The sequence below is a fragment of the Dromiciops gliroides genome, chromosome 3, assembly GCF_019393635.1.
Source record: "Dromiciops gliroides isolate mDroGli1 chromosome 3, mDroGli1.pri, whole genome shotgun sequence".
Taxonomy (NCBI): domain Eukaryota; kingdom Metazoa; phylum Chordata; class Mammalia; order Microbiotheria; family Microbiotheriidae; genus Dromiciops; species Dromiciops gliroides.
The window spans coordinates 51,005,659-51,024,281 of NC_057863.1; the positions used below are offsets into that span (position 1 = coordinate 51,005,659).

Genomic DNA, 18,623 nt, shown 5'->3' on the forward strand with positions numbered 1-18,623 from the left:
GACTTCATTGATGATTTTTACAAAAGAATAATAAATTCTATTAAAAATAAAGTGGATGTTATTGAACTATAATTCAGTAAAGATTTTTCTGAGAAGTGCTGAGAATTTGGCTCTTATATTTTGTTTTCTAATAAAATAGGGATGGGGCAAGTCCCTTGACCCTGGGCAAGTCACTTAACCCCAATTGCCTCAAAAAACCCAACCACCCAAAAAACCAAAAAAAAAATGAAACCAAAAACAAAAATACAAATAGGGATGGATTCTCTCTCTCTCTCTCTCTCTCTCTCTCTCTCTCTCTCTCTCTCTTTCTTTCTTTCTTTCTTTCTAGGGCAATAAAGGTTGTGACTTGCCCAGGGTCAAACAACTATTAAGTGCCAAGTGTTTGAGGCTGGATTTGAACTCAGGTCCTCTTGAATCCAGGGCCAGTGCTTTATCCACTGTGCCACCTAGCTGCACCAAGGTCACGTATTTTTAACCTGGTTTCTGGCAGGTGCTAGAATGGATTTCAGTCAATTTGCAAACTTCTAGCAAGTAGCCATAGTATGTCTGTTGTCATTGGTTAAGCAACTGCCGTCTGCCATTGATGCTAGGCAAGCTGTAGATACCAGATGTAAATGAATCAAAGTTGTATTTAGTATAAAGATTAAAAACCAGCCTGGTCCTCATGGCCTGACAGGACAACTCGCTTCAGCACAGAAACCTTCTGATTGACACTTTAAAAAAAGTAAGGAGTTGTAAATCTTCTTAGGCCCATGCATTTCTGTAATTTAAACACTTATTAAGTACCTAGTACAATTACAATCGTAAGATTTTCTCTATCTAGTTCTGACAAATTCTGTACAAGGATGTATAGGGGAAAATGAAGAGTCGGAATTTGAACACAGGTTTTATAGGCTCCAAGGCCAGCACTCAAGCCCCTTCAGTCTAATACAGCAGTCAATACAGATATACCAGTATTTACAATACAAAGTAGTAGTATATGAATTCCATAAGAGCTACACATTGCCATGAGATTTGAGGGATGGAATCATTCTTGGCTAGAGAGAGAGTTGGAAATTAAGCTGGAATTCATTAACCCTAACAGACCACAGAATTCATTAAGCTCTGTGCAAATCAAACTCAACCATTCCAACTCTAGATGAACAGTAATATCTTAAATCTTTCAGGAGGAGTATGGTTTTTTTTTCCTTTTCTTTTCACTCTGTTGTATCCCTGAGGATTTAAACTCTGCAAATCTGATGGAGCAGCTGGGTACAGACAATACAAGCCCAGTTTTCCAATTAGTTTATCTGTATTTCTTGCAACAATATTTTTTACAAATCAGCTGCTGACTCTTCTTCCAGATTAGGGGTGACCCAATTGTCAAGAACACACTGACACCAGTGTAGATTTACATTACTGTAAATCAGCCAAAGGAATGACAATGGTAGATTATGAACATTTGGTTTAAATAGATTTTGTTTATAGTCACTCAGTCCCAATCCCTTCCACCCCTTTTTGTGAAGCAGTGATAGAGTCCTGTGTAAGTAGTTTTGCTGACACTGGGAAAAATAAATACTACTTTCATGGCCTCAAACTATTCAGTGGGATTGGAAGCCCAGCTCATTTCTAGAGTCTGACAGAAACTGGGGGTGTACACAAGAAAAAAAGGCAGAGTTCAGTTAATCTATGGATAGACACACAGATTAGGGTAAATCGGAAACTTGGAGATTAGTTCATAGGGAAATAAATTATTTAAAAAAGATAGTATCTTTAAATTTCTGACTCTCTGTAACTCTTAAAGGGGCTATCATATCATAAGGCAATCCACTTGGGCAAGTGCTTAAACGATGTCATCAGGTAACGCTCTTTTACCAATTCTCTTCTATAGGGTAAACATTTAACCCTTTTAGCTATTCCCTAATTTTAGTTTAGAGGTGATATTTTTATATTCATAGCATTATAGATTTAGAAATAGCAGGGACCTTAGAGATCATCTAGTTTAGAAGTTGTTGACATAACTTATTTTATCACAATTTCTATCTTATATTATTTAAAATATTTTTGGGGGCAGCTAGGTGGTATAGTGGAAAAAACACTGGCCCTGGATTCAGGAGGAACTGACTTCAAATCCAGCCTCAGACACTTGACACTTACTAGCTGTGTGACCTTGGGCAAGTCACTTAACCCTTATTGCCCTGCAAATATATATGATAAAGTTAAAAGTCCCTTAGAGTTTAAGAACCACAGGCTTAGATAAACAATTCATAAATCAAAGCTATACCTTCTTTGACCTCCCATCAGCTCTTTTAGAATTTTTATTCGGGGGCAGCTAGGTGGCATAGTGGATAAAGCACCGGCCCTGTATTCAGGAGGGCCTGAGTTCAAATCTGACCTCAGACACTTGATACTTAACTAGCTGTGTGCCCCTGGGCAAATCATTTAACCCTCATTGCCCTGAAAAAAAAAGAATTTTCATTCCCAGGGATATATAAAATTTTTTTTCCAGAATAATTATAGCTTTATTTTTTTTTAGGAAAAAATATAATCTCTTCCCTATTCTAACCTTTCCCTTCCCCATAAGCAGACCAACATCTTAAGGAAACCTTTAGAAAGTTTTTTTTTCTAATAATGATTGTACCAAGTACATTTTTTTCCAAACTATTTTAATTAATTACAGGTTTAGTTATCCAATCTGACTTTAGTTTATTTTTACTGTATAGGCTTTTATATACTACAGCTGCTTGCCAGTTCAAGATTTCATTACATTTTAAATCAACCATATGTTTCTCTTTCTTCACTTGGTTCAGAAAATGCTGGAGAATACATTTTCCAGGATATACTCCAGAGAAAAAAGGTCATCTGTTCTATAGATTACATGAAGTTAACCCAAGGATGCATGCTTTTTTTTTTTTTTTTTTGCATCAGAGAAAACAGCATTGCAAGTAGCTACTTCTATAAAGGAATATTTCCATAACAGATCAATTAAACTGAAATGAAGTGTCAAGACTCATCTTGTAGTTTCTTGTTTATTCCCAGGCGGCCTCAGAACTAATAGATCCTCAGCACACCCGACTGGTATCTCAAGGTTACATATCTAGCCACCTCAACCAGTTCAAGCATAATTAACTGAGAACTAGAAAATAAGTTAAAACCTGAAACTTTTATGCTTTCACTTTGGATATCATGAAATCCAAGGGAAAGCTTATCAAACTATCCTCATTATTATTAACCTCTTTATTAACCCTTGGTTTGGGGTACTATTTTAACCTATTTGCTTTCAATAGTTAAAAGCAATAAATTAGAAGAGAAGACAAAGTAGAAACCTTGATGGTAGCAAGTGAGAAAACCAGCCAGTTGATAATATGGGAAGATACAAAAAACTATTTAAATTGGTATAAGAAGTTTAATAAAAAAAAGAGTGGTTTGGATTATTCTCTGTAAATGCCTCAATACACCCTAGGGGCTGTTATTTATCTAGTGCTCTGACAGAGGCAGGCTGAACTACCCGGAAAGAGCTCTGAATTTGTAATCAAAAGTCCTGGATGTGAATTCTCCCAAATTATCCACTTTCACTTTTGTAGGCCATTGTTTTCTCACTTGCAGAAAATAGATGCTGGGTAATACAAGAAGTGTCAAATACTCAGTAAGCATTGTGGCTCAGTACTCCGGAGTGCTCAGGTCCTCCTGACTCCAGAGCTAGTACTTTATCCACTGTGCCACATAGCTGCTCCATCTTACAGGACTAAGTAGAAGAAAATCCTACTCCTTTATGCACTGCCAGATTGTGTCTAGATCTTTGTATTCAGTTCTTGGTACCACTCAGGGAGGGTATTTTAAAAAATTGGAGATTTTTATCCTTATAAGATAATGATGTTAGGAGTGATATGACAGTTTTTTTCAAGTATTGGCTATTCTGTCATGTGGAAGATGGATTAGTTTTTTTTTTTCTTTTTCTTTCCTTCCTTCCTTCCTTTCCCCCAGAAGGCAGAAACTTGGAGCGCTGGATAGAAGTTTAAATGACAGAAATTTAGGCTTAAGGTAACAACAAACTCCCATCCCCATTTACCAGCAAACAAAAACTAACAATAAAACCCTTTCTAATAATTAGAGCTATTCAGAAGTCAAATGAGCCCCCTTAGGTAGTAGAGGTTGAATAGTCTCCAAGGAAATATTCAAATAAAGTCTGGATGTTTACTTGTCATGTGTATTATGGAGAGTAAAGGTTGGACTAAGATGAGTTTATGAAGGTAAAGTTTGGACTAATATTCCTTATAATTCTGAGATTCTGTGATATATGTTCTTTTCGCAGCTTTGATACTTAATGGTTGATTTGTCTTGGTCAAGTCCCTTCAACTTTTTGGGTCTCAGTTTCCTCTTGTATAGGTTGAACTAGATAATTTCTGAGGAATCATCCAAGTATAAACTGGATTAACATCCCATCCTCTTAGATTTCTTAAAGGGGATTTGCTTTGGAGTTCCACAGAGTAAATGTGCAGTATGGTGTGGTGATGATTATAAATATGAAGAATAAAGTAGGAAAACTGTAGGATATTGAGAAGACCAGGGTGAAGAGCATTATGGGGATGTGGTTCATATAACAGTTACTAGTTTGAAAGAAGTCAGTAAAGTAGGAGATTGAGAAGAACAGTCTGAAGTTTGGCTACATAGTACTGTAATCCAGATAATAGTCAGGAGGCTTGAAATCAGCCAAGTCAAGGTAAACAAAATCAAGCATAGTGATCCAAAACAAGACTTGGCCACCATCATGTCTGGGTGTTAAGCCAATAGAAATCTGGGAAGCAAGCATACTTAGATTCCAATAACCTGCTACAAATTTTCGGACAACTGCACTTAAATGCTAGGCCAATCCTTTCTGACCCACTGCGGGCTATATAACTGCTCTACTCCTTTGGAGGTCTTGAACCACCAACTCTTTGCCATGTCGAGGATTTGATGCCAACCCACCTCTTTTGAAACCATCTCAGCCAGATATTTGTCTTCAGGATGCAGGTTTCTTTGCAGAAGTTCTTTCCTTCAAGTGGGGGGATTGGAAATAATATCATTTGAGTCTTCAAATCATGGATGCTTTTTGGGTGTGAGAATAAGCAATATTATTTTTGTGCCCACTTGGATGAGAGCCATGAAACTATAGTCACTGGGTCAGATTAAGCTCAACAAATTCTCAATTACATCTTGAATACAGATTTCTGGCATAGAGCGCGTGTTCCCTGACACAACATCTGGGCAGCAGCTGGATTACTGTGGCCCACTCAGAGAATTGTTCATCATCACTGTTTCCCTTTTCTTTCTAAAAGTTTCTGTCTCTAATCACTTGGAATCCATCATGTTAAATCCCTTTGCCTATTAACAGAAGAACGTCTTCCCTTTGCTATTAAAATGAAATGCTTGGTCATGGAGCCTCATGAGAATCAGGTTGAATAGGACCTTATAGATGGAACCTTCCATCCAGTGTAGAAACAAGCTTCGTATGATCCCTGATAGCTTGTCATATAGCTTGTACATGACTGATTCTACCATCTCACAAATCAAACCATTCCATTTCATCTTAGGTTTTGTTCTTCTGATAAAGAACAGTACAAATTAAAGTCCAGAGATGGCTAGTAAGTCATTTAACCTTTGCAGAGCCTATTTCCCTAAATGCAAAAGGGGAATGACACAAGTAGCATCTACCTTATGGGGTTATTCTGAGGATCAAATAAAATAATGTATGCTAGGCATTTTATAAACTTTTAAGTACCACATAAATGCCAGGTATTATTCTGGTTACTCTTGTTACTGTGTTGCTACCACCCTCTGAAAGGAATTGCTTAACACAAATTTAATTTTTCATCAATATGATAGCTCTTCAAATATGAAGACCACTGTTACACAACCTACTTCTTCCAGTCATGTCCAGCCTAAAGAGTTATTTTCAATGATTGTTTGCTGAATAATAGAATTCCCTTACCAAGCTGGTCATTCTCTTTTGGATAGATTCACCCTTAAATCATAACATCCATAAATTAACAGAGTATCATATATCTGGTCTGGTCAGTTTGGAGGACAGTGGTACTTTTATGTTCTTTAGTCAAGAAACAGTATTTTTATGAATACATTGTTGTTTTATTTTGGATAGCTGCCTTATATTTTTGGATGTTGAAATTAAATTCATTTAATATTTATAGGTTGTTTTTTTCCTATATGCTATTTTTAAGTCTTGTATTTCTTATGCTGTTCACATGCAGTTGACTTTTTGAAACTGTTTAAAAACTTTACATTTATTCTCATTAAAGTTCATCTTGTTAGCTTTTTGGGAGAGAGGATTAGAACACTGAAGTGCTTCCAGACAGTTGGCCATCAGCCAATATTCTTTCCATTTTTATCTACTGAGTAGTAGCCTTCTGGATGCTGCCCCTTAGGCAAAATTGATCACTCCCTTGCCCTGTTTCTTCACTCCAGGACCCTGCAGTTCATAGTTTTTTATGGCCTTCCTTGGTCCAGAATTCAAAGGTTTCAGGTTTCCCTGCTAACATGGATGAAGGTTTTCTGGAAACATTAGCGGTTGGAGGCATTCCTGTATTTTGAAACCTTTCTGTAGTTTCTCTTTCGCTTTTTCCTTTCCGTGAACTTTCTCATGAATCCTCTGCTGTCTCTCGCCCATCTCTTTGCTAGCCTCTCTCCTTGTCTGAGTTTCAATCTAGATTGCTTTTCAGTAATTCGTGTCTTGAATTGCCCTCAGTCATTTTACGACATAAAATTTATTCTTTTGCCATCCACATTACATGGCACTGATTCATTTGCTTCAGTGTTTGAGTGACTCATTACTTAGGTAAGCAGCAGGAAGAATGAATAAATCCTTAAAAGGTCTGGGTTTTAATCTTGGTTCTATCTTCCCCTTTCTGGTCTTCAATTTTCTTTTCTTTTAAATGTGGGGATTGAAATAGATTATCTCTAAGGTTACTGATAGCTTTTAAATTCAACTTATTTTTCTAAATCTGGGTTGGGAAGCTTCCAATGAAGAAACTCCCTTTACTAGTATGGATTGGTAAAATCACAGATTTGCCTGCCCCTCCAGCTCCCCACCCCCACCCCCGCCCCACCCCTCCAAAAAAAAGAAATCAGTCTGTCAGAGGATATGCATATCACTTGGCTTCCATAGAGCACCACATACCTTTCTCTGGAGTCTCCCATATCAGCTCCTTGTTTTATTGGTTTTCCTTTCTTACTACATTTGTCAGAATATTCTCATATCTTCTTTGTTGCTAGAACCACAGGTAAAACTGCTGCCTGGTCCTAGCCCTAAGCCCTCTCAGAATCTCAGAGTTGGGAGGAATAGTCAAGTCCATAAATTCTAATCTATACCTGAAAAAACATACTTTCTATCACATACTTAGAGATTTTCCAGGTTTTTGCTTGAAGACTCTGTCTCTGTCTCTGTCTCTCTTTTTCTCTCTGTCTCTCTGTCTCTGTCTCCCTCTCTCTCACTCTCTGTACACATTTTTATTCTTTTGATGAGGCAATTGGGGTTAAGTGACTTGCCCAGGGTCACATAGCTAGTAAGTGTTAAGTGTCTGAGGCCGGATTTGAACTCAGGTCCTCCTGACTGCCGGGCCGGTGCTCTATCCACTGCACCACCTAGCTGTCCCTGTATACATTTTTTAAAGGGAGGGAGTGCATCCTTTCAAGGTAATTCCCTCTAGTTTTGGGTAGGTGTTAGTTGTTAGAAAGTTTTCCTCATTTCCCCTCCTTCCTTTCTTTTTATCTCATTTTATTGGTGGAGATGGCCCCCAATAAGGTATATTCTTTATCAGTGCAAATTTATACCTTTTCTGCAACTTGTGTCCTTAGATTGTTGCCTGGGATCTCAGAGGTTTTTTAAAAAAGTGACTTGCCAAGAGTCATAGGAAAAATAATATGGCAAAGGCAGGATTTGAACCCAGTATTCTTTTTTGTTTGTTTTTGGTAAGGCAATTGGGGTTAAGTGACTTGCCCAGGGTCACACAGCTAGTAAGTGTTAAGTGTCTGAGGCTGGATTTGAACTCAGGTAGTCCTGAATCCAGGGCCGGTGCTTTATCCACTGTGCCACCTAGCTGCCCAAACCCAGGTATTCTTGACTTGAAGGTCACAATTCCACAGTGCCTTTTCACTGAAATTGATTAATTGGTTCACCCAAGCTATCACCAAGCCATCTAAGACAAAGCTGCTTCATAGGAGACATAGAATCACAGGCATTCTAGACCTATAGTCCACTGGGTTTCTAGATTTGTTCTATTGTCTTTAACAGGAAATCCATAGAATATGTTGTTGTTGTTGTTTGGTTGGTTCAGTTATGTCTGATTCTTTGTGACCCCATTTGGGGTTTTCTTGGCAAAGATATTTGAGTGGTTTGCCATTTACTTCTCCAACTCTTTTTTTTCAGATGAGAAACTAAGGCAAACAGGGTGAAGGGACTTGCACAGGGTCACACAGCTACTAAGTAGCCAAGGCTAGATCTGAACTCAGAAGATGAGTCTTCCTGATTCCCAGCTCAGTGCTCTACCTACTGTACCACCTAATTTCCCCTACCCACACCCCTACCTCTATAGAATATGACCACACTACAAATACAGAAAACATCTATCAACTACATAGGGATAAGGACTGTTATTTCTACCTGGGTATGTCTGGTCCTTCTCAGCAACTTCTAGGATGAGAGTTTCTTAGAATATATGGGATGCTAGGAGTCTAGTTTAACGTCACATATTAAGTATATGTCGGAGGTGCAACTGGAACCCAGGTAATCCTGGATGCTGTGTCAGCTGTGATGCTGCCTCTCACCATTTTTATAACAAGCCTAAATTTACATCTCTTAATTTCCTCTGTTTGTGCCTAATGGAATAAATAAATGAATGAACTGCATTTATTAAGAGATTATTAAAGTTCAATGAATGTGCAAAGCACATTTTCTGTCCTTACAAACCTTTTATTATAGTGGGGAAGACATACAAGACAGTGGTAGCCAAAGAATGCAGTTATTCCTGGGAAGTTATAAAGCTGATGAGGAGGGTATGAAGATCGTCCATTGATAGGATGCTTCCTGGTCACGCAGAAAAATATGTAAAGTGGGAAAAGGGTGGGAAAGTCATCAGCCAGAAAGAAAATATAGGGTGTGAGATACATCATCTCACCTTGAGATAAGTTCTGGTTTATCCTCCCAGTTATAGTGTTTTGTGGTCTTTTTCTGTGCTTTGGGGATAAGCCAAAAAATATAAGCCTTCTTCCCCATGAGAGCCTTTCAAATGTTTGGTGATAGTCCTGTCCCCTGCCCTGACAGGTTTTCTTGTTCTGTAGAGTTGTATCAAGATATATGGGAAGTGGGACAATCCAGTAAAAGAAAGAGGTGTTGAATGTTGCCTGCATTGTTAAACTATAAAGTCTTTGTTTTAGTTCAATGTTGTATCTCTCAGCATAGTACATATTACATAGTCTGTACATTCTGTGTGCTTCATAGATGTTCTTTTTAAAAATTTGTAATGTGGTCATATTGTAAGGATTTCCCGTTAAAGACAAGTGTAGAAACTCATATGGTCGAGAATGGCTGTGTTTTTTGTTTTCTATGAAGCATCTTTGTTCTAGATGGCTTGGTGATGAGTTGGGTCAATCAATAAGCACCAGGGATACAAAAGGAAGCAAAAGATAATTTCTGTCCTTAAGGGGCTTACAGTGTAATGGGGGAGACAACATGTACACAAATATGTACAAAGCAAGCTATATGTAGGGAAAAAATAGCACGTGATTAATGGAGGGAAGGCAATAGAATTAAGAATCAGAATTAAGGGGTTGTGAATGGCTTCTTGTAAAAGTTGGGACTTTAGTTTAAAAGAAGCCTGGAAAGTCATTAGGTGGAGTTGAGGAGGGAAAGAATTGCAGTCATGGAGGACAGCCAGAAAAAAAATGCCTAGAGCTGCAAGATGAATTGTCTTGTTCACAGAACAGCCAGGAGGCCAGTGTGACTGGATCAAAGAATACAGGTTGGGGAAGTAGGTGTAAGAATATGGGAAAGTTAGGAGCAGCTAGGTGGCATAGTGGATAAAGTACCAGCCTTAGATTCAGTAGGACCCGAGTTCAAATCCGGCCTCAGACACTTGACACACTTACTAGCTGTGTGACCCTGGGCAAGTCACTTAACCCTCATTGCCCTACCAAAAAAAAAAAAAACGAATATGGGAAAGGTAGGAGGGTGCCAGGTTATGAAGGGTTTTGAATGTGAAACAGAATGTTTTGTTTTTTATCCGATAGGGAGCCACTGAAGTTTATTTAGTGCTTCTCTCATGAGCATCATCATACTAAAGAGTCTGAGTCTGGGAGTCTGAACAGGCTTCCCTAATATACTCAGGAATTGGAAGTGTTAGAACAGCTGCCCTAACAGAAAATCAGTGTACAGAAGAAGGGAGGTGATAATCCTACTTTACCCATTCCTCTTGAGGCAGTATTTGTAGTACCATATTCATTCCTAAGAGCAATATTAAAGATCTGGGCTTCCTGTGAGTCTGGGGGGAAGAGGCTGAAGAGCGTGGAAATTGTCATGTAAAGAACAGTTAAACTAATTGGGGATGTTTAGCCCCAAGAAGAGATGATTTAGCAGAGACATAATTGTCTTCAAATATATGTAGAATTATGATTTGGGAGACAGATTAGATTCATTGAACTAGTCTTCTAGATCATTCAGATTTCTTCTTTTACCTGAATTACTCAAAATTATATTAAAAAAACAGATTTAGCACTTTATTTTATTTTATTTTTAGGACTGCTATCTATTTCTGTGTGGCAGAACAGAGGACAGCTGTATTAGCAGGCAAATGCTTAGAGAAGAGGTTCATTAAAATTCTTAATAGATTTAACATGGGTCATCCCATAACACTGTGGCTTTCAAAGACAAAATAGGATTGGCAAAAAAAAAATCTCATTTCTTTGTTATGATTTGATTTTGACAATAAAACCAGACTTACTGCTGAATGTCGTATACATGCCAGAAGTTGTTTTGTTTTTGAAAACCCTGCGTTTTATTAGATTTGTTATGCTACAAAAATGGGCCTTAGCTGGCACACTAGATTGTTCTTTGTTTCCAAAGAGGTCCATGACATTGGGTGACGTCATGACTTGCACTGAATTGGATTTAAGTGAAGGAGAGCTGTGCATAGGGCACATGACCTGGAGTCAGGAGGACCTAAGTTTAAATCTGGCCTCAGACACTTACTAGCTGTATGACCCTGGGCAAGTCACTTCATCCTATTTGCCTTTGTTTCCTCATCTATAACATGAGCTGGAGAATGAAATGGTAAATCACTCTAGTATCTTTGCCAAGAAAAGAGCTAAGCCCAGCGACATACAACTATTTGGAAGGGGAAAAACATCCCTATCATTGCATGGAGCTATGTTTTTGAATTATTTGTTTTCTTTCTATCTAAACATTAAGATTATATGAAATTATAGCTCCTGGAAATGATTTCTGTTTTCTTCAACTAATTAGACCGATGTAGGTATTATCTAAGGATAGGGTCAGAGACTTACTAATTTGAACTCCTGCTTTGGGTGACAACAGGTTATGGACTAGATTTCTTAATAAGTATTACATGTCAACCGGGTTTTTCCTTCAGATAATATGCAAAATTGGAAGTTTCATTTCATGTTATGATAATGAGGCTAAATAGCTACATAAATGAAAGCAGATGGCAGTGTATAGTATAATAATAACCTTTATAAAAATGCTGGGTTTTTCCCCTAAGAATCATGTCTATTGGTTTTTTAAAAAAAAGAACAAGACCCCTAATTGCAGTAGAATTCTAGACATTCTGTAAGAGTAACTTAGTTTGTTCTTTACCTTCTGAGTCACTTGATTGGGTAACACTGTCTAGCCAACATAGCTATATCTCTTAGTTATGATGACATTTTTAATGTCAGCCTTATAATGCAAATGGTAGGCGTAAAAATGTGTCGCCTCAATGTCTGTGGTTGCAACTAATTCCCAAGATGTAGGAAATTTTCAATAAGAGATTCTTCTAGCTCTGAAATATAGTCTACATTTACAGGGTGGAAATTTTCAGTGCCAGACTTTCCAATCAAAACAACATGCTACTTTTACTAGAGAAAATATAGTTTTGCTAATTTTAAAATTTATGAAGAAAAATCAATTATTACTCATTGAATTAAAAAGTTATGAATTGCATTATTTTAGAGTAGTAGTAATCATATTAAAATATCACTCCAGAATATTTCCTCTGAGCTTGATCATGAATATTTGAAGACAACAGAAATTTTCTTTTGAGAGTTTCTTTTTTTTAAATTTGTAGTTCTCAGAAGAGGTTCAGTGGAAAAATAATTTCCACTGAAAATTTCAGTGGAAAATATAGCCATTTATATTTTGGAAAACTCTTCTTGTCATATGTTTTTTGTTTTGTTTTGTTTTGTTTTTGTTTTTGTTTTTGGTGAGGCAATTGGGCTTAAGTGACTTGCCCAGGGTCACACAGCTAGTAAGTGTCAAGTGTCTGAGGTCAGATTTGAACTCAGGTACTCCTGACTCCAGGGCCAGCGCTTTATCCACTGTGCCACCTAGCTGCCCCTTTTTGTCATATTCTATTAGTATAGATTGAAAGTCTGAGTCACTTCTATTTTCATATATTTTCAGTATATATAAGAGAACAAATAACAAATTGTGAATTTGTTTTAAACTGGATTCAGTATCATTTTAAAAATATATGTGTATACAGATAAAGACAATATATTTTAATGGATAGATAGACTGTTGGAACTGAAACCAAGAAGATATGGGTCATATCCTTCCTGTCACACTTACCATGGGTGTGTATACTGGGAAATTCACTGAACTTCTGTGTCTCCGAAAACTTCCTGGTATTCACCCTTCAAATCATTCATTGATATGCACTTTGGATACTCCTTGGTGAAGAGGTGAAGATGATTCTTGTAAGGGATTTCTTTATACTGACAAAATCACAGATCTTTTGTGTGTTCAGGTTTGTGTGTATATTTATGTATGTGATAACTAGGAATTCTTGAAGCTGGGGCAAATTCAGATAAGGGAGAGTGGAGGTAGTATTATTGGGTTGTTTCTCCTGGTGCTAGTGGGCCAAGGGACATGATTTAATTACAATTCTTTATGGTTCTGTGTGGATACATGTGGTTTGGGGGATTATATGGATCTGTGATTTTAGGTAAGGAAACCCCCTTTACCAATTTAGATCTTAACCCACTAATGACTTAATACTTAACTACTATGGTATTAGTAGCCTGAGACCGATGAAAGTTAGGTGGCTTGCAACTACAAGTTGTAGTCTTTCCATACAAAATACATACACACATGCATGCAAGCATGCATACAATACCATACATACATACATACATACACACATACATACATACCTTCGTGGAAAATATGGATCTGGGCATGGACATATGGGTCACTTCTCAATTCCTTTGGCCTCAAGCTCCTAAGGACGTTCTTGTCCTTAGTTTCATTCACTTACTTCACATACTATTTGTTGAGCAGCTACTGTATGCATGACACTTCGCTAGAAACAATCCATTTCCTCAGGACTCTTACATTGTAGAGGATATAACCAGTACCTAGGTGAGTAAATCCAATGTAATTTGAGGAGGGTGAGAGCACCAATAAATAGAGGGGTCCTGAAAGGGTTCCTTTAATAGGTGGAAAGGGAGTTGAACCTGGAAAGACACTTGGGATCCTAAGAGGATGATGTAAGAGGAAGGACATTCTAGGTATCAAAGAGCGCCAACCCAAAGCATGGAGACTAGGGCCATTGCTAATTTCAGTAACAATAAGTAAATAAGACTGGCTGGAAGAAGGCAGAATTTGAAAGAATAGAAGAATGTCAATAGGTAGAGATAACAGATGGAATTTTGTTTTTGGCATTGGACAGTGTACAAAAAGGCACAGAGTTAAGAGGAGGCAGGCAACATAAGATTGGGGAAGAAGGTATAGTATGTAATAGTTACATAATGGGAATATAGTTCATTTATAGTACTTAAATATTTTCAGAGCATGTCTGCCTTAGCATAGGGAATTTGCATTGAGCAAATACTGGGTTCTAAGACTTACTCACTGATATACATTTTGGGTCTCATGCATAGGCAGGCAAGCACTTGGTTGCTTAGTTGCTATCTAGTGTTTTATCTAGGTTCAGTTCTTAGAGTGATTGGTGTGTGAACTACACTGTGCCTCAGAAGACTTCATGTGAAGTTCACTGATGTCAATCTTATCTTCTTCTATTAAAATAAAAGTATTTTGCCAAAGTAGCCAAATTAGGGGCAGTTAGGTGGTGCAATGGATACAACACTGGCCCTGAATTCAGGAGGACCTGAGTTCAAATCTGGCCTCAGACACTCAACACTTACTAGCTGTGTGACCCTGGGCAAGTCACTTAATGCTCATTGCCCTGCAAAAAAAACAATCTGTTACAAAGGAGCCAAATTAAATTATACTGTTATTTACAATTAACATTTTGTTCACAGCACATTTTCTAGTTTCACACTGATCATTGTCCTGGTCTGATTAATAATTCATGGCACTTGGATGACTCCAATGTGATCTATAGTCATTTGTAAAAAACAGTGAAATAAAAGCATTTAATTTATCAGTTCAGCACCCATTCTGATGATGTTTTCTTCTATATTTGCAGATAAGTTATTAGTCATAACGGTAGCAACCAAAGAAACTGATGGATACCATCGATTTATGCAATCAGCCAAGTACTTCAATTATACTGTGAAGGTAATGTATCATCCTTTAAATTTATGGAAAATGTTGGAAAACTATGCCTTGTATAAATATTTCTGTAAGATAAAAATAACTGGGAACCAAAGAAAACAAAATCAAACATGAGTTGTTATTGGTTAACATATAATCTTAAAAAATAATCTTGGTTTTTTTTTGCTTGTTTTGTTTTTTCTTTTTTGTGGGGCAATAAGGATAAAGTGACTTGCCCAGTGTCACACAGCTAGTAAGTGTCAAGTGTGTGAGGCCAGATTTGAACTTGGGTCCTCCTGAATCCAAGGCCAGTGCTTTATCCACTTGACACCTAGCTGCCCCCCCTCCCCAAATAATCTTGAAGCGCCTAGTAGAAAGTCTTATGTACAATAGCATCTTAGTAATCAGTCACTAATTTTGATATTTCAGTTTAAAATCAGAGATTAGGGCTTTGCCATTTGGGGTTTTTATTTAAAATCATTTCTCATAACTATAATGATTTCCATTTCTTTCTTTGTTCAAGAGTGCCTTTCTTGGATGTTGCTTTACTCAGTTTGAGTTTCTTTGCTATCAACCTTCCCCAGTGCCCAGTGACTCCCTTCTCTTTTTCAGCTTTCATTTGTGTGTTGTTTTCCCCCATTGGATTGTAAGTTCCTTGAGGACTGGGACTGGGTTTTTTTTTTTTTTGTATCCCCAAAATTCAGCATAGCATTTGGCACATTTTCATTCAGTAGTTTCAGGCATGTCTGACTCTCCGTGACCCCATTTGGGGTTTTCTTGGCAGAGATACTGGAATGGTTTGCCATTTCCTTCTCCAGAACATTTTACAGATGAGGAAACTGACTGCAAATAGGGTTAAGTGATTTGCCCAGGGTCATCTAGCTAGGAAATGGCTGAGGCCAGATTTGAATTCAAGTTCTACCTCCAGATTGGAAGCTTTATCTACTGTGTCATGTAGCTAAGATGTTTATTGGCTATTGACTTTAGTTTAGAATTGAGAACATAATTGCAAGGGAAATTTTCATTTTGATATTATCGTATATTTAGGGTCTTATTATGATTTTGTCTCAGACACTGAGACACTGACACTGATTCCTAGGAATCAGGAAACTTTGATTCTAGTTCTCCTTATTCCATTAACTTAGAAATATATATAAGAGATACAAAGGACCTTGGAGGTCTTCTAACTCAGTGCCTTCATTCATTCATTCATTCATTCATTCATTCATTTATTTATTATTTTTATTTAAAAATTTTTTTATCAGTGCCTTTATTTTTGTTGTTGTGTCATTTTGTCCAACTTCTTCACAACCCTATTTGGGTTTTTTTTTGGCAAAGATAGAGGAGTAGTTTGCTATTTCCTTTGCCAACTCATTTTATAGATGAGGAAACTGAGGCAAACAGGTTCAAGTGACTTCCTAGCTGGTAAGTTCCTGAGCCTGGATTTGAACTTAGGTCTTCCTGACTCCAGGCCTAATGCTGTATCCATTGAACCACCAGAAGTCCAGAAAAGACGAGGGACTTGCTCCATTTCATATAGTTAGCAAATTGGCAATTGAGCTCGGGTCTTCTGACTCCACATGTGGCACTTTTTTCCATTATGTTATGTTGCTTTCCCAAATTAAAAGGGATTATTGGGTGGGGCAATAGGTAAGTACAAGGGAATAAGTCCTTAAAGAAAGGGCTTTGTAAAAAACAAAAAAAAACAAAAAGAAAGAAAGGGGCTTTGTGGCCTGAGGATCCCACCAGACTTGGCAGTGTTGCTCATCTTCACCATGGACTATAAATTGAGGATTTATCCAGCAGCACATACTGTAAGCATTATTGAAGGGTGGGTGGGGGAAAGGAACCCTGTGGGTTAACTGCTTCTTAGGTCCTGGCCTGAAATTCACTGAAGATAGATTCAGAGTCTATGTCTTATGAAAAGCTTTGGTCCTATTGCTGCTTCTGTTATGGTGATTTTGTTGATGTCCCCATTATTTACTAGGATCCATCCACCATTCACTTGTCAAATATTTATCAATCATCCATTATAGAAAATATTGTGCTAGGAAAGGGAAATTGACATATGACAAGTTTTTGGTCCTATTTTCCATTTGGAAAAAAAAATATCAGCCAGTTTAGGTTGAATTTCGGGATTTTTCCTCCCTTTATCCCCTTTGTCAGATAAGGGCACATTCCTTCTCTTTCTGGCAGCTAAACTTGCCCTTCTAGAGCAGAAACCTGGGGAGTTGATGAAGCTGGGGACAAACAGAATTAGCAGCAAGCGTAGATTCCTCTTGACCGAGCAATTCCTTTGAGACAATAAAATCTCACTAAGCTTTTGAAGGTTTTAGAAGGCTGTGGTTACGATTTATAAGGAGAGAAGGGTGGAATTTTGTTTGATGGCCTCAGTTATAACCTGAACAATCCATTTTAGGTCAGCAGGAAAATAGCTTAAGGTCTAAAAGTTACTTTGCTTTTATCCAGATTCTTTATCTAACTGAAAATTATGGTCAAAGTTTTTTACATTTTCTTTATTTATATCAATGTCCACCTATGTTAGAAAATAACCTTTATTTCTTTACACTTTTAAAAGTTCTATTTTTTTCCCTCAAATGATTTTGGGAATGGTCTTTAGAAATTACATGTTTTATTTTAAAATTAGCATAGTAAAATACATTTGGCCAAAAGATCAGCAATTTTTTCAGTTATTTTCTCTGCATTCTTACCAAGATTCTTCTTTTTTTTCCCATTCAAAACACAAGCCTACAACATATGCCTAAAGCACTCATACACTTTTCTTCTTAGATTGTCTAAAACACACACCTTAAGGACATGCCTTAAAGACACACCTAAAACACATACGTAAAACACATGCTTAAAGCACAGGCCTAAAACACACACCTTATTCACGCATTCACTTTTCTTGTTAGACTGTCATAGTATGTGTGTTCCAGGCTTTTGTTTCTATTTCCCCCCATCCTATAACCCCATTTAAAAATCCTGACTGCAATCCCAGGTGTCTCTGTATCCCTCATTTTTGTCTTCATTATTCTTTTTTGTGATACGTAAGTATGTAGTATTACATTGTAGAATTCTATTCCATTAATGGAAATGTCATTCATTAAATGGAAATGTCTTTTGTAGCAAGATTTCAAAGATCGATGTCAAGAAATTTAAAGTCTTTTTATTTCTTTTTACTAGAATGATTATGCATAATTTGGGGTTCTTTTACAAATATCTTTCATTTTTTTCTTGTAGTTCAGCAGTCGTGTTCATTTTCTTCACAGGTTCTTGGTAAAGGAGAAGAATGGAAAGGTGGAGACAAGGCAAACACTATTGGTGGGGGCCAAAAAGTAAGATTACTGAAAGAAGCAATGGGAAGTCACGCTGACCAAGAAGATTTGATTGTTTTTTTTACTCAATGGTAGGAAAATACGTTATTTTCAACTTTTCTATTTTGTAATGATATAAGGATGTTCCAAGATTTTGATAGTTTACATTTTGGTGGTATTTGTTTTGAATTGTTAGTAGTATAAAATAAAACATTCACTCAGCTATAAAAACCATGACCCATCATGGAGATAAAGTGTGACAGGAGCTTCCCCTATGAAACATTGTATGAATTGATTCTGTTTGAAGTGCCTTTTCTCATTTTGCTTCAGAGATGTAGCAAAGGTCTCTGGAGGCTTCTTCAATATATGTAACTGATATTCTATGGCAAAGCTCCTTAAACTGTGGGTTGCAACCCCCTAAAGCGTTGTGTAACTGAATGTGGGGGTTGTGAAAAATTTAGCAACAGTAAAAGGTTATTTATTATTATATGTCTATATACCCTGGGGTTGTGTAAAAATTTCTTGGATGAAAAGGGGTCATGAGTGGAAAAAGTTTAAGGAGC

General features: G+C 37.2%; 1 protein-coding gene across 1 annotated transcript in view; it reads left to right on the top strand.

The window, feature by feature from the left end:
• PLOD2 (procollagen-lysine,2-oxoglutarate 5-dioxygenase 2) overlaps window positions 1-18,623 on the top strand; it is a 97,440-nt gene that overhangs the window by 14,147 nt on the left and 64,670 nt on the right. Inside the window, exons 2-3 of the mRNA XM_043994910.1 lie at window positions 14,676-14,767; window positions 18,016-18,152. Of these exons, the coding sequence (XP_043850845.1) occupies window positions 14,676-14,767; window positions 18,016-18,152 (229 nt within the window). The remainder of the gene's footprint in view (window positions 1-14,675; window positions 14,768-18,015; window positions 18,153-18,623) is intronic.